Consider the following 15,604-nt stretch of genomic DNA (forward strand, 5'->3'; position numbering starts at 1 on the left):
TAAACTGAACTTTGTGAAATCTTGAAATCTACGCTGAAAAACCTTCACACTGAAGATCACCAACACAGATAGGCACACGTGGGACAGTGTATTATTATTGCTGGAATAAAGACCCGACGGAAGTGACCGAATCCGTGCTTATTTTGCTTATATCTCAGCAATTACACAATTTCTCCCAGAATCCTTTGGCACATATTGTTTATTCATACAAACAGACACTTGGGTGGTCATTATATTAGATTCTGTAAAAAGTCATTTTGGGATCGTTACCAAAATTGGAATTTATCTTTAATACAATGTTTCTAAGTGCTGCATGCTTATACCCAATCTGTAGCCTGGCTACTCTAATTGGGTGCTCAGTTGGATGCTTCAAGCAATGTATGAATTTTCTTTGCTGATTTTGTCTGTCTTTCAGAATGGAAAGTGAGCCTCGTTGGTGGACCTGGACCTTACTCTGGTACAATCCAACTCCAGATCGATGATAGAATTGGTACCATCTGTGACGATCAATTTAGTATCATGGATGGTCTCGTCGTCTGTAAGATGCTTGGTTATCCTTTTGTGGTCAGTGTCCATGTCAGTGCAAAGTTCGGAATGGGCAGTGGCGACATTCTTCTTGATGATCTGTCATGTACCGGTACTGAGTCGAGTCTTGAGAGCTGTTCATTTGCACCTGTGGGTACTCATAACTGCATGCATCATGAAGATGCTGGAGTGACCTGTTCAGCTGATTCAGAGTTTGGTGGTCCAGCTAGATGGACGGAAATGCCTCTCCTGTCAGTTCCATCTGGTGTTGGTGAGATTTTCTCCAAATCACACTGATAAAACCAACACAAGACCGATCAAAGTTAATTTTTCATACTATTGGTCAGTCATGAGTTGGGATTGTTGGTGTTACTATAATTACACAGAAAATCAATGGCCAAAATTCATGAAGATGATTTCTAAACCACAATGTAAAGAATTGTTTTGTTTTGCAGATTTTATGCTTTAAAATTTAGTGCTAATATATTGAGAAATAGTTTGGTAATGAATGCATGCTTTTCCTGGGTGCAAAACACTTGTTATGGTTTGATTATAAAGAGATTGAACCCACAGTTTTGGATTATTGAGTCCACTATATGCTTGAGGCTGTTTCAGGTCTATCGCACATGCTATTCAAGTTAGTCAATGATATCAAAATTTTACTGACAAGTAAGTGTGTGTGCATTACTCGCCAATACTTCCCAATGAAGCTTTGTCATTTAATTGTGAGCGATTAGTTAATATCAATAAAATTTCAGCGTCCCTTTTACCTCAGAGTTTGGTGTCTTTCTGAGTGTTCCATGCTACATCCTCTACAGTGCATATAAAAAGAAATGGGACAGATTTGAAAAGTCTATAAGATTTTTTGTTTCAAATTATGATCTCTATATTTTAGTGTCAATACATGCTCTGGAGTCTTATCCTTCAAATGCCATTAAAATAATTTTGTTTCGTTCATGCTTGAGAGAACATGGAATGTTTTTGTCTGGGGTTAAAAAGGAGGCTTTCGCCAAAATGGCATAAAATGATAAATATGATGGTCGGACTTCTTGCTAATCAGCAGAATTGTTTTAACCTTTTCATTATCTTTGCCATAATTTTCGAATTTCGGTCAAAATTCATTTTAAAATCTACTTATTTGCTCGAATAGTTCTGTTCCTTTTTAATATGTTTTCTTTTAGCTTTGAATATTCCTTCTATAGGCAAGAACATTTTTTATAAACCAAAGTATGGGAGAGCGCGTTTTTTTCAAATCCTTTCATTGTGTGCTCCAAAGGTTATGGTGCCTTTGAACAGTGGCATACTGATGGATAAAATATCATGACCACGAAAAAAAAGTGGAAAGGAAAATGATATCATTTTCTGAATATTATGTCAAAATCACAAAATTTGATATTTTAATTAAAAAGTGAAAATTTTTGCTTGCTCACTTCACAACTTTTTTATACATTTTACCCGATCTGCCATATCTTGCTCCTTCAAACTTGACTCAATACACCATTGCCATTGAAAGACATGAATCCTTTCCTGTTTGTCCTGTCAAGCACTTGGTGAAGGATTCAGTAACCCCTTGAAAATAGGATTCATGTCTTTTATAGGTACCATAACATAATTTGTTTGACATAGTAATTTTAAAGGTACCATAACATAATTTTTTTCACATAATAATTTTATAGGTACCATAACATAATGTCTTTCACATAATAATTTTAAAGGTACCATAACATAATTTTTCACATAATTAAAGGATTTGAATAATTACAAATTCTCCCAATTGATAATGCAAATCTTCTTACTTTGGTTGACAAAAAGTCTCTTCTTACTTATGAAGGAAAATTCAAAGGTAAAAGAAGTTTAAATGAAAACAATATTCAGATAAAAAGATAAATCTGACAGCATAATTCGAAAATTATGGCAAAGATAATGAAAAGATTAAGAGGAAGTCTGCTGATTAGCCAGAAGTATAATCATCAAATTTCTCATTTCTGCCATTTTTGTGCAAACCTCTTTTTTGAACCCCCAACAAAAACATCCCGTGTTCGCTCAAGCAAGAACAAAATTTATTTTTTAAAATGGCATTTCAAAGATAAGATCTCAGAGCATCTATTAACACCAGAATATGGATATAATAAGTTGAAACAAATTTTTTATAGACTTCAAAACTGTCCTTTTTTTATAGATACGCACTGTACAATACCCTGTCTTACCCTGTCTTATGTGGAGCATTGTGGCCCAGTGGATTAGTCTTCGGACTTTGAAACAGAGGGTAGTGGGGTCGAATCTCAGCCATGGCGTAATTTCCTTCAGCAAGAAACTGATCCACGTGCTGCACTCAACCCAGGTGAGGTAAATGGGTACCGGTAGGAAGTTATTCCTTAAAAAGCTGTGTGCGCTATGAACGCCTAGCTTAGCCGGGTAATATAGGAGCGCCTTGAGCACCTAACAAGGTGGATATGTGCGCAATATAAATACCCTATATTATTATTATTATCCTATATAATTATTGAAAGAGAAATATATTGATTATGAACATATGGCCTTATTATAGATCAATAGAAAGGTAATGATGTGGGAAATATCATTAAGTCATTTGAAAATAACCAGTAAAACATAGGTGGAAATCACTAATTAAAAAGCGTCTCTGAATTGACTCGAATTTGGTGACGTGTATGATGGTACCAGAGACGTTATTGGCTCTCCCACATCAAGCTCCACCTGCGTGCAAAACCTATTGCGAATGGTAGTTAACGTGCGATTTCTCTACACTGTCACTGAGTAGTGCGATCATGAAATAAAACCCAGAAGTTGTATCTAGGTTTGGATTTTGAAACAATTTGTTGTTGAAGAAAAAGATATTGATGATGAAGATTCTAGCTCTAATTAACAACAAAGCGACAGGTAAGAAGGAAAATTAGGGGAATTGCGCCGATGATGGAGAGTGAAACGAACGCAAGCCCCTGTCATATCTCGTCAACTCACATTCATTTGCTTTGCGCCAAGGGTTAATAAAGTAAGACTTAAGTAAATAAACAAGACAACTTTGAGGTTACGTGTGACTGTCTTTAATGACCATGGCCAAGAGACCAACACAAGGTGGCGTGCTTACACTTAGCGGTTGCAACATCGAATCATCATTATTATACTAATACAACATACTGGCGTGACTGCCTTTTACTTTTCACTCCTCTTTTACAATATAATCTGTATAACAAAATCATGATGATTCGTAACTAGCTCACTATTGAATAAAAGGGTTAGATCTCCGTTGGTGTAAGACTCTGATAAATCTAGACACCAATGTATCATAACAAGTTGAAAACTAAACTAACATATTAATACAACAAAGGTCACAATTCAAATAACATCAAACGGCATCACCACTTCCCATCTCTCTCCATCATCAAGAATGGGAAAACCAAATTTGTATATATCATTATCCCTATCTAGGCATCAAATTATAAAAGCAAAAATTCGACCCTAATCTAGTCCAAAACACAAGGCTCAATTAATGCTGTGCACCAAAAACCAATATGACACAAATTGAACAACCATAAATTTGCATTAAAAAGAACATACATATCGGCAAATAGCTCAAATAATGAAACAAAAGCAATATAGTGACCTCAGTGCAACATGTCCACATAACAATTAATGCACAGATCGACAGTCTTACCCTAATAGCAATAACATTATTTTGTAATGATCATCAAAAAGGATGGCACAACAAGACAAAAAATAATAAGTTATAAGCAGTCTCATACCATCTCAATGCTATCAAAATTGCTCGCAAAAGGGGAATCAAATACAAAAAACAGCCACTTACCCACAATTTATGACTGTTCAAAAGTACTAGGCACAATACATGATTCACGAAGATACAATGTCTGAAAACAAGGCATATAAATCATTACGTAAAACAAAAGTACACAAATATCAGAACGAAGCAGAAATCATTTTCTCAAATATCACTGTAGGCACATAAATACTGTTATGAAAGGATTATATTAGCAAATTTCAAATAATCATCACCAGCATAAAATCATAAAAATATACATTCATGAAATCAACAAAACTCATAATTGGCAAAATCACTCACCCAAAATACACCACACAAATCAATGACAAACATCATAGAGCTGTTTATTGTGATCAACCAAAATCACTTATCAAAATGCAATCCTGTAACATAAAAATACCTGCAAAGAAATGAAATTAAACATTTCGACATAAGAACACAATCAAAATCACTATCAATGATATAAAGAAAGCATTTTAACGCCAGTTGATCGCAGCGAATATACCTGCAAATAAACATAACAAATCATCATGGTAATTGGTATATAAAATCAATTAGGCATCAGTTGATAACTCAAAAGGCAAATTCGAATCAAGCGATGAAACTCCTGTTAGTCCATTCCTCATGATCACATGGTAAAATTGGGAGTCAAATCAAAATAAAAACATATTGTCCACATCTGTAACGGTCACTATCCGACACAGAGGGCCTGTAAATGCTTGGGAAAGCTAGCCGAGCAGAACCGGGCTCAAGTAACAAATGTCTCTGTACCATCAATAGTTAGGTGATGGAGGCCTAAACCGCGAAGCACTTCCACTGGGAGAGACAGACCAGCAGGACCATGCCCTAGGTTAGCATGGGGCCGGTCTGGTGGACGAGTGTGACGACAACCTCCAGGGACCAGGGCAGACAGACCAGCAGGACCATGTCCTGGACTAGCATGGGGCTGATCTGGCGGACGAACACATCCTTCAGGGACAGACAGATCAGCAGGACCATGCCCTGGAATAGCATGGGGCTGATCTGGCGGACGAGCATGATGACATCCTTCAGGAGTGGACAGTTCAGCAGGGCCAAGCTCTAAGTTAGCAATGGGCTGATCCGGAGGACGAGTATGGCAAGCGACATCCGTCCAGATGGACTGAACTTGCTTCTTAGCGATCGAGATGCTAGCCGAGTAAGGACATTCAGTTGAAAGTGACGCTTGCAGGGTGAACAACTGAAAGTCCTGCGAAATCAACCCTTCCACGACAAATGGTACCCTTGCAAGATAGATAGCTTGTGAAGTAGAGCTACTGCTGCCGACGTTAGCCGGGCACAGAGGCATAGCGGTTACCCCAGTGTTTGCTCTGTGGCCGTGACTCACGACGAAGGGTAACACCGGATCGGCTGATGGTGTAACGGTAACGGACATGCTATCAACACATCCAGGAGTGTCAAACCTTTGATCATGAGGCAGCACGGTACCTCCACGGTTAACGACACGGTTGCTACCAATGCAACGATCCAGTAGCATATCAGGCGACATGTTAGGCAAAGTCAGGTTAGGCAATACCGTCACGTCAGGCAAAGTTGTCACATCGGGCAAAGTCAAGGTAGGCGTAACTGTCAAATCAGACAAAGTCAAGGTAGGCGAAACTGTCACATCCGGCAAAGTCAAGTTAGACAAAATTGTCACATCAGACATAGAGTGAGAACAATAGTTCAGACTAAGATCAAAATCAAGGGACTCTGTGAAACTATAGATCACGTTGGATTGGCAACAATCCCAAAGTAACAAAGACTGAAAATCATCGGCAGAAAGTGGAGAGCGACTCGATCCACTTGAAGTAGGAGAGGCAACATTGCCATGCCAACAATCAATGCAATGAACTGAAGTTCTTAAATCACTCAAACGTGAAACTGGAGAACATGAACTGCTTTCATGAGTGTCTGTAACAGTACACTCTTGGAACAATGAGGGCACACTGGCATCGATATCCTGACCAATTACATCATCAACATTAGACCCTACATTATCTTTCCTTGTTTCTTTTACATCTCTCGTGTGACCAATAAGCACATCAACAATAACATTAGCTTCATATCCATTTTCCTCATTCCATTGTTTCACATCACATTGGTCACTTTCATAAACTAAACCATCACAAGCTGCATACTCAACCTCTTCATTCCATCCTTTCATGTCAGCACTGTTTGTTACATTCACCTCATCATTAGTCATGTATCCATCATCTGCATTACATTGTTTCACATCAACTATGTTAGAGTCATGACCTCCATCATCACTACTCTCATAACCATCATCTACAATGCATGGTTTCACTTCACCTTTGTTAGTTTCATGAGCCTCACCATCACTAGTCTCATCTCTTTGGTCTCCATTCCAAGATTTACAATTATTACTTTTAGATTCATTCGTCTCACTATGACGCGTCTCATATCGAACATCTCCTTTGTGTATGTTAGTGTTTACTGGTGTGACCGTGATCCCTAATGTAACATGATTATTAATTCCATGACTATCATTCATTTCACTCTCATTCTTCTCACGTTCCTGATCAATGAGAGAGTGCGTTGTAATTGAATGTATGCCAGCGAGATCAACATCACGAAAACATGGCAGAGCCGCTTGAGATGACGAAGCATAGCAAAAAGTAGCACTGTCTCCAAACATGATCAACTGCTTGGAGGGGCGAACCAAAATATCGTTCTGCTCCATAAATGGAGCCCCGGCGACAATACTGCGAGAACCATGCAAGAAGTCATCATGGACTACCACACCATCAAACCAAAGTTCACAACCATCATATAATAATGTGAACTGAGTCACACCCACAATGTGGGTCTGATCGACGAGACTAACAATGGAAACATCATCAACATAGTAATCATCAAAACCGAAATCATCAATAAGAATCTCAACACCAATATCATCTGCTACAGATTCAGTGATTAAATTGAGCTGTGATCCGCTCTTCAATTCCACATTAATCCGCGAATTATCAATTGTACGGGCACAAAAACAAGGTCTAAGCAACATCTGCCTGTTAGCAGAAAACTGACGCAACCCTGATGGTTGCGATGACCTGCTAGCCGCATCGTGAACGGCTGCCGCGGCGGTTAACGCGGCCCTGGCCATGGTATATGTGGGACTACACAAATTTATCCTCCGACTTCGGGAAGTAACCCAACCTCTCGTCTACCACCGATAATATAAAACATGGCGTGCCTAGCCCTTATTTACAGGGTTAAATTAAACTTAGGAAGGCTTATTCATAATCGATGGGTGGATAGAATACAGCTGCCACCACGCCAAGGGTTAATAAAGTAAGACTTAAGTAAATAAACTAGACAACTTTGAGGTTACGTGTGACTTTCTTTAATGACCATGGCCAAGAGACCAACACAAGGTGGCGCGCTTACACTTAGTGGTTGCAACATCGAATCATCATTATTATACTAATACAACATACTGGCGTTGCACTTACTGCACGTGCACAGTGCACCTTCCAAAGGACAAACAATGAAACAAGTCCAAGACAGAGTCTCTTCACTCTTCAACAACTACGAAAAATAATGATAAAAAATGATTAAAAATAGTGATTGCATGTACATTCAAACAAGTAAAAAATACTATGTTCGAACCAAGTAACTTATGTATACGAATCAACTCATGAGTAGTAGCAGACGATATATGCACCGAAAAAATGAACTTCACGTGTGGGATGGATACTAGATCGCTCGTTTTGTTTGAATTTCGATATCATTATCCTGCCTAAGTGATTTAATGGATTTTTTTCATATAAAAATAAATTTACAATTAGAATCATTTTTCATTACGACTAATACTTTGTTGAATCAAATATTTGAGATAATTCAATTGAGATGTCAAACTAAAAGATCAACCAGAGACATCGTACCATTCTGTCCTGGTCAATTCGGAGCTGAATGCCTACGCACACTCTCCTTTTGCTTGTCCCATGGAAGTACATGTATTGATACACACTTGTTCAATATAGGGAAAATCTTGATTTTACTCGCGGCAATATCCGAAATTAACTCTTCAAATATACTGATGCAAAATACCATTTTACTAAAAAGAATGTCTAAGTAAACCACTATTTCATATGACAAAATCAGTTGTGGATTCCTTGCCAGTACAACAACATGAAAAGCACAGAATATGAAGTTGATTTTATGGCTGTAAAATTGGTTAAAAAAAAACAAATTATTTGGGCATCTATAGCTGCCAATTGCATGACAGGGTTATGGGCAACTATAGATGCCGATGGCTCTGAACGAGTTTAAGTCTTCATTTATCATTAGCACCAAGGAGCTTTTCAAAAGAATCCAAGCAAGTGTTAATAAGCTGTGCATGCCTAACATGCGTTAAAATCAAATTTTGTAGACGTTTGGGAGGAGAGTGAAGGAGGTATTTTTAACTAAACTATGGTCAGTGTAGATGTGAAAGCTACATTTTATCAGCCTTGGGTTGCCACATCAATATTTTTCTAGTCTGAACTAGTTTGTCTCAAATCATTATTTTTCAAAAGGCGACATTCCCATCACTTGTGTTCACTGCAGCATAATATACTGGGTTCCAAAAGAAATTGATCAAACTTTTACACTTCTGACAAATTCTACTAAGTGCAAATGAATGATGATTTTACACAGGCTAGCTTTGATATTCTTTTATACCAAACACATGTCAGTAGTTAAGATAATCATTAAATCACAAAGGGGCTACAGTGACTCAATTGGTTTCTGAATCCAAAGTCACAAAATGGCCAAAGAAAGACCTGTAAAAATGAGATGGAATTGAACAAAGTTCCCAGTTTATTACACATTCATTCATGGGCATGTTTAAGTGATTGACTCAATCAAAAAGAAGTTACAGGAACTTAACATTAGAATTTTAAATGACTGAAACAATCACATAAGATAATAAGAGCAATCGGGTATCCCTGAATATCCTGTGCGAGTTTCAGGTCACATGACCAAGGTCAATGGCCATTTAGTGTCAACAAACTTTGCCATGTTGGGGGTATTTGTTGAATTGCCATCAAAACTTTGAAATTTTATGGATCTAGTTCATGAAACAATCAGTGATACTCTTGTTTTGCACAAGTCTTAGGTTACAGTTCAAATGTCATTTTGGGTCAATGAACATTGTATTGTATTATCATAAGAGGTTGATTTCAAAGTGAGCACTTCTGCTATATAGAATCGCTTAAATGCAGGCGAGACTACCAGAGACGATCCACTTGTTTCAAATATTGTTCATTTTGACTGAGTGGAATTTGTGTAGTGCGCTTGTAAAAGTTTTATTAGTTTCTTGTGGAACCCAGTTTAATTTTTTTGTGATGAAATAAAAAATTGAGAGTAGCTTTTATCAGATCGTGTACAAAAGTTGCGATTAATTGTAATTATTGATTGTATGTTATTATATTAGACAGCCCAGGTATAACAAGTTAGTTTGTTAGTGAGTATATGTGGACAGATGTAACATTTCATAAAGCCCATTGCTATAAATCCATTTGAGGAGGCTATGACGAGAAAGCACTTGTAATAGAACACAACATATTTATAAGCCTTAAGGTTTGCCTTTCAGTGTTTTAGGAAATCATTCGAATAGATATAAAGTCAAGGCAGAAAGAATCTTAACCATGACTTGCCAGTTTTCCTTTGTTGTCTCACCCCCAAGAGGTGAAGGCGAAACTTAAGACTCCAAATGTCTTCAGTCCATCACAAATCTAATGACACATAACTCCACAACCGTATGTCGCTTTTCAACCAAACTTGGATGGAAGATGAACTTGGGGGACCTGCATGTTATTCTGCAGTCAGAGGTCACATGGTAAGGTCAAAGGTCATTTACAGGTCAGCGTTAAAGTTTACATGCAAGACTCTTATGACACCTACCTCCGCAACCCAAACTTGGATGGTAGATGGTAGATGGACTTGGGGGACCTGCATGTTATGCTGCAGCTGGAGGTCACACAGTAAGGTCAAAGGTAATTTTTAGGTCAATGTTAAAGTTTACATGCAAGACTCTCTTATAACACCTAATTCCACAAGTTAGTCACTTTTCAACCAAACTTGGATGGTAGATGGACTTGGGGGACTTGCATGTTAGGCTGCAGTCAGAGGTCACATTGTTAGGTCAAAGGTCATTTTCAGGTCAACATTAAAGTTTACATGCAAGACTCTCTTATGACACATAACTCCGCAACCGTAAGTCACTTTTCGACCAAACTTGGATAGTAGATGGTAGATGGACTTGGGGGACCTGCATGTTATGCTGCAGTTGGAGGTCACACAGTAAGGTCAAAGGTCATTTTCAGGTCAACGTTAAAGTTTACATGCAAGACTCTCTTATGACACGTAACTCCGCAACCGTAAGTCACTTTTCGACCAAACTTGGATAGTAGATGGTAGATGGACTTGGGGGACCTGCATGTTATGCTGCAGTTGGAGGTTACACAGTAAGGTCAAAGGTCATTTTCAGGTCAATGTTAAAAGTTTGCATGCAAGGCTCTCTTATGACACCTAACTCCGCAACCGTTAGTCACTTTTAGACCAAACTTGGATAGTAGATTGTAGATGGACTTGGGGGACCTGCATGTTATGCTGCAGTTGGTGGTCACACAGTAAGGTCAAAGGTCATTTTCAGGTCACTGTTAAAAGTTTACATGCAAGGCTCTCTTATGACACCTAACTCCGCAACCGTAAGTCACTTTTCAACCAAACTTGGATGGTAGATGGACTTGGGGGACTTGCATGTCAGGCTGCAGTCAGAGGTCACATGGTTAGGTCAAAGGTCATTTTCAGGTCAACGTTAAAGTTTACATGCAAGACTCTCTTATGACACGTAACTCCGCAACCGTTAGTCACTTTTCGACCAAACTTGGATAGTAGATGGTAGATGGACTTGGGGGACTTGCATGCTATGCTGCAGTTTGAGTTCACACAGTAAGGTCAAAGGTCATTTTCAGGTCAATGTTAAAAGTTTACATGCAAGGCTCTCTTATGACACCTAACTCCGCAACCGTAAGTCACTTTTCAACCAAACTTGGATGGTAGATGGACTTGGGGGACTTGCATGTTAGGCTGCAGTCAGAGGTCACATGGTTAGGTCAAAGGTCATTTTCAGGTCAATGTTAAAGTTTACATGCAAGGCTCTCTTATGACACCTAACTCTGCAACCGTTAGTCACTTTTCAACCAAACTTAGATGGTAGATGGACTTGGGGGACCTGCATGTTGTGCTTTAGTTGGAGGTCACATAAGGTCAAAGGTCATTTTCAGGTCGACGTTAAAGTTTACATGCAAGACTCTCTTATGACACCTAACTCCGCAACTGTAAGTCACTTTTTAACCAAACTTGGACGGTAGATGGACTTGGGGACTTGCATGTTAGGCTGCAGTTGGAGTTCACATGGTTAGGTCAAAGGTAGGTTAAATCAAGATATTCAAATTAAAAAAACACACTGACAGGGCTATTACAATGAGAAAAAAGGAATTTATTTTTCTTGCCAGTTCACGAAATGTAAAAGAGACGCAAGAAATACATGGAAAATTATAAATGAAGTATTGAATAAACATGAAAAGAAAAATTCTGTATCTAAGATACAAATCGATAATAGAATTATTGATAATGTACAAGAAATTTCCGATCACTTTAATAACTTTTTTTAGAGATTGGCCCAAATTTAGCCAGTAAGATACCAGACAGTAACAAAAGTTTTCATTAATATTTACCTAATCCTAACCCGAATTCTATGTTTTTTGCCCCAGTGGATGAGAGAGAAATTCTTGATATAGTTAATAATTTACATAGCAAACGGAGTTGTGGACATGACGGTTTTGATAACGCCATAACAAAAAAGATTACTTCTTGTATTATTGAACCTCTTACTTATATATGTAATTTGTCTTTGAGAACTGGTGTTTTTCCAAATAAAATGAAATTCTAACTTGCTGTCAGTTTGGTTTTAGAAAACATCATAATAAATCTCATGCTATCTTGTCCCTAATCAACAAAGTAGCTAACTCTTTTGACAAAGACTCCCATACGATAGGAATGTTTTTAGATTTTTCTAAAGCGTTAAAAACAATAGACCACCAAATTCTTTTATATAAATTGTCACATTATGGTATCGGAGGCATTGTCTTGGACTGGTTTCGTAATTATTTACACGAACGCCAACAATATGTTAGCATTGAAAATCAAATGTCACAATTGAGAAATTTTAATTGCGGTGTCCCTCAGGGTTCCATACTTGGCCCGCTGCTTTTCATACTTTATATCAATGACTTTAACAGATCCTCAGACTTATTTTCATTTATTATGTATGCAGATGACACCAATCTTTTCCTTTCGCACACAAACATAGAAAGTCTTTATCAGATAGTCAACTCTGAATTAAACTTAGTTTCAACATGGGTTAAGGCCAACTGTAAGTCACCTTTCGACCAAACTTGGATGGTAGATGGACTTGGGGGACCTGCATGTTATGCTGGAGTCAGAAGTCACATTATAAGGTCAAAGGTCATTTTCAGGTCGACATTAAAGTTTACATGCAAGATTCTCTTATGACACTTAACTCCACAATGGTAGATGGACTTGGAGACCTGCATGTTATGCTGCAGTTGGAGGTCACACGGTAAGGTCAAAGGTCATTTTCAGGTCAACAATAAAGTTCACGTGCAAGGCTCTTATGACAATTGTTATTCCGTCCCAGTCATTTCGCAATGAAGTTTTGATACAGTTCTGTTGCGTGCCCTCGCAAATCATGATGTTTCTGGTTATATTCATGAGTGGGCGAGACACAAAATCGCTTTTGCCTTGTTTATATTGTAACTTAGTGAAAACCTTTGGTAATAGAAATATATTCCCTCTCGATTGTTTTTTTCTTTTTAATTTGTATCCATCCAGGTTTACCTTCCAACACTCTGAACATGGGTATTGGCTCAGCGACCATTCTTATCACACTCCTAGTGGTCGTTTGTGTAGGTTGTATGTTTTGTGCCTGTGTCATGAGACGTCTACGTGTCAACTCTAATGTAGAAACCATCAACAACATCCGAGACAACAGCTGCGCCGTGGTGAATCAAAGGGAAAGCACACCTGCATCTGGCGATATCATTCCACCCTCCTATACAGACGTCCTGACACGTCCAAATGATTACAGTCAGGTGAATAATGCAGGTGATACCACTCTCCCACCGCAATCCCCTGCTCCAACATCACCCCCTCCGTCATATGCAAGGACCTTTGAAGTTGGTAACAACACCTTGCGTGTAATTACCATCGCTGGTCCCTCATCAGCAAGAGAACAAAGGATTCGAAGGGAGCCCATCCCGATACCGTTATCACCACCACCTTCATATGATGCTGTGGCTCCAATTTTTCCATCACCAGATAATGCCCGGTCTGGACAATCATTGCCAGATGTTGTGACAGTATTAACAGATGCTGATGAGAGAATTGCTCTACAAGATACTCTTACAGAAAGTGAGAATACAACAGTCGTATAACCATCTCAGGGATAATGCGCAAGGTAAACATTGGTGCTATACATCTCTGGTATGATGATGAAAACTTTCCTCACTTTGATGATTGATCATATTGTCTGCTACAAAGGCTCCACCAACCTTAATTATTTTCTTTATGTTCGTATGATTCCTCACAACTGAACCGGCATTTTAATTTCTGAAGAGTTTGATCAATACATCCTTGAATTTATTATATATTTATGATATACATTCAGTTATTGTTATGTCTTATTTTAAATCTGGTTTTATCAATTTTTGTTATTTTGCAAGATTAATCTAGTCTGTGGTCATGGTGGTCAGCCCTTCCCTATTTAACACTTTTTCTCTTATATGTTTATCATGTTCTTGTGTTTGCCTTGTTTCTTGTTTCGTTTTGTCTTTTATGTCCTGTCATTCGTTCCGCCTTCTTCTTTTTTCCTTGAGCGCAATGTTTTTTCATGACTTAGTGACTGCTTGTGTGACTGAACTGGTCTGTAATTCTAAGTACCTTTTATCTCAGTCTAATCTCCACCCTTTTCTTTTCTTTGCTTTTTCCCCCTTTCTTGCTATAAACTTATGTACCCAATCATTTTTGTCTCACCTGCATACAAGAGTGAGACCATATGTGCCGCTTTTCCGACGGCGACGGTGTCAACACCAAATCTTAACCGACAGTCAATTTTTTGAAATGACAGCATAACTTAGAAAGTATATGGACCTAGTTCATGAAACTTGGCCATAAGGTTAAACAAGTATTACTGAACATCGTTCCTGAGTTTCAGCTCACATGACGAAGGGCAAATGTCATTCAGCTTTAATGAACTTTAGGCATGTTGGAGGTACTTGTTGAATTTCCATCATAACTTTTATTTGTTATCGATCTAGTTCATAAAACTTTGACATAAGAGTAATCAAGTAATGCTAAATATCCTGTGCAAGTTCCGGGTCACATGACCAAGGTCAAATGTCATTTATGGTCAATGAACTTTGGCCATGTTGAGGTTTTTTTAGCTCATCCGGCCCGAAGCGCAAGATGAGCTTATGCCGTGGCCTGGCGTCCGTCGTCCGCACACAATTTCAAAATGCTACTACTTCGCCATTTCAAGTCCAATTTAAAATCTGTTTGCTTTATATGATAGCACTAGGTAGGGGATTCAAAACTTCTACACAGAATTGTGAAATTTATTAAATATGCTAATTTATGCACATTTTTCAAAATTCACAATAAATGCTTCTTCTTTATTTGTTGACCGATTTTGAATTTTTTGCTTCCATCTGGTAGAGCTTCATGAGGTTCACCAAACTTCTACACAGAATTTTGAAATTTTGACTAGAACAATTTTTATGCTAATTTATGGGCATTTTTCAAAATTCTCAAAAAATGCTTCTTCTTTATTTGTTGACCGATTTTGAATTTTTTGCTTCCATCTGGTAGAGCTTCATGAGGTTCACCAAACTTCTACACAGAATTTTAAAATTTTTACCAGAACACTTTTTATGCTAATTTATGCAAAATTAATTTATGCATTTTTTTAAAAATTCACATAAAATGCTTCTTTATTTGTTGACTGATTTTGAATTTTTTACTTCCATCTGGTAGAACTTTGAGGTTCACCAAACTTCTACACAGAATTTTGACATTTTTAGTAGGAAATTACTTATCCTAATTTATGCGAAATTTATTCAGAAATCATATAAAATGCCTCTTCTTCTTTATTTGTTGAGAGATTTTAATTTTTTTTCT

The 15,604-nt window shown here is 37.9% G+C and overlaps 1 protein-coding gene across 1 annotated transcript; it reads left to right on the top strand.

The window, feature by feature from the left end:
* The first annotated feature begins 349 nt into the window (after positions 1-349).
* Positions 350-14,520, top strand: LOC121408100 (antigen WC1.1-like). The gene is made up of 2 exons (XM_041599442.1): positions 350-796; positions 13,262-14,520. Exons 1-2 carry the CDS (start codon positions 520-522, stop codon positions 13,861-13,863), a joined length of 879 nt encoding a protein of 292 aa, XP_041455376.1. The 5' UTR covers positions 350-519; the 3' UTR covers positions 13,864-14,520.
* The last annotated feature ends 1,084 nt before the right edge of the window (positions 14,521-15,604 follow it).

This window comes from Lytechinus variegatus, chromosome 2, assembly GCF_018143015.1.
Source record: "Lytechinus variegatus isolate NC3 chromosome 2, Lvar_3.0, whole genome shotgun sequence".
NCBI lineage: Eukaryota > Metazoa > Echinodermata > Echinoidea > Temnopleuroida > Toxopneustidae > Lytechinus > Lytechinus variegatus.

Excerpts from the sequence above, each read along its gene's own strand:
- LOC121408100 (XM_041599442.1), top strand. The coding sequence starts at position 520 with ATGGATGGTCTCGTCGTCTGTAAGATGCTTGGTTATCCTTTTGTGGTC. Across the intron at positions 797-13,261 it reads GTCAGTTCCATCTGGTGTTG|GTTTACCTTCCAACACTCTG; the intron begins GTGAGATTTTCT and ends GTATCCATCCAG.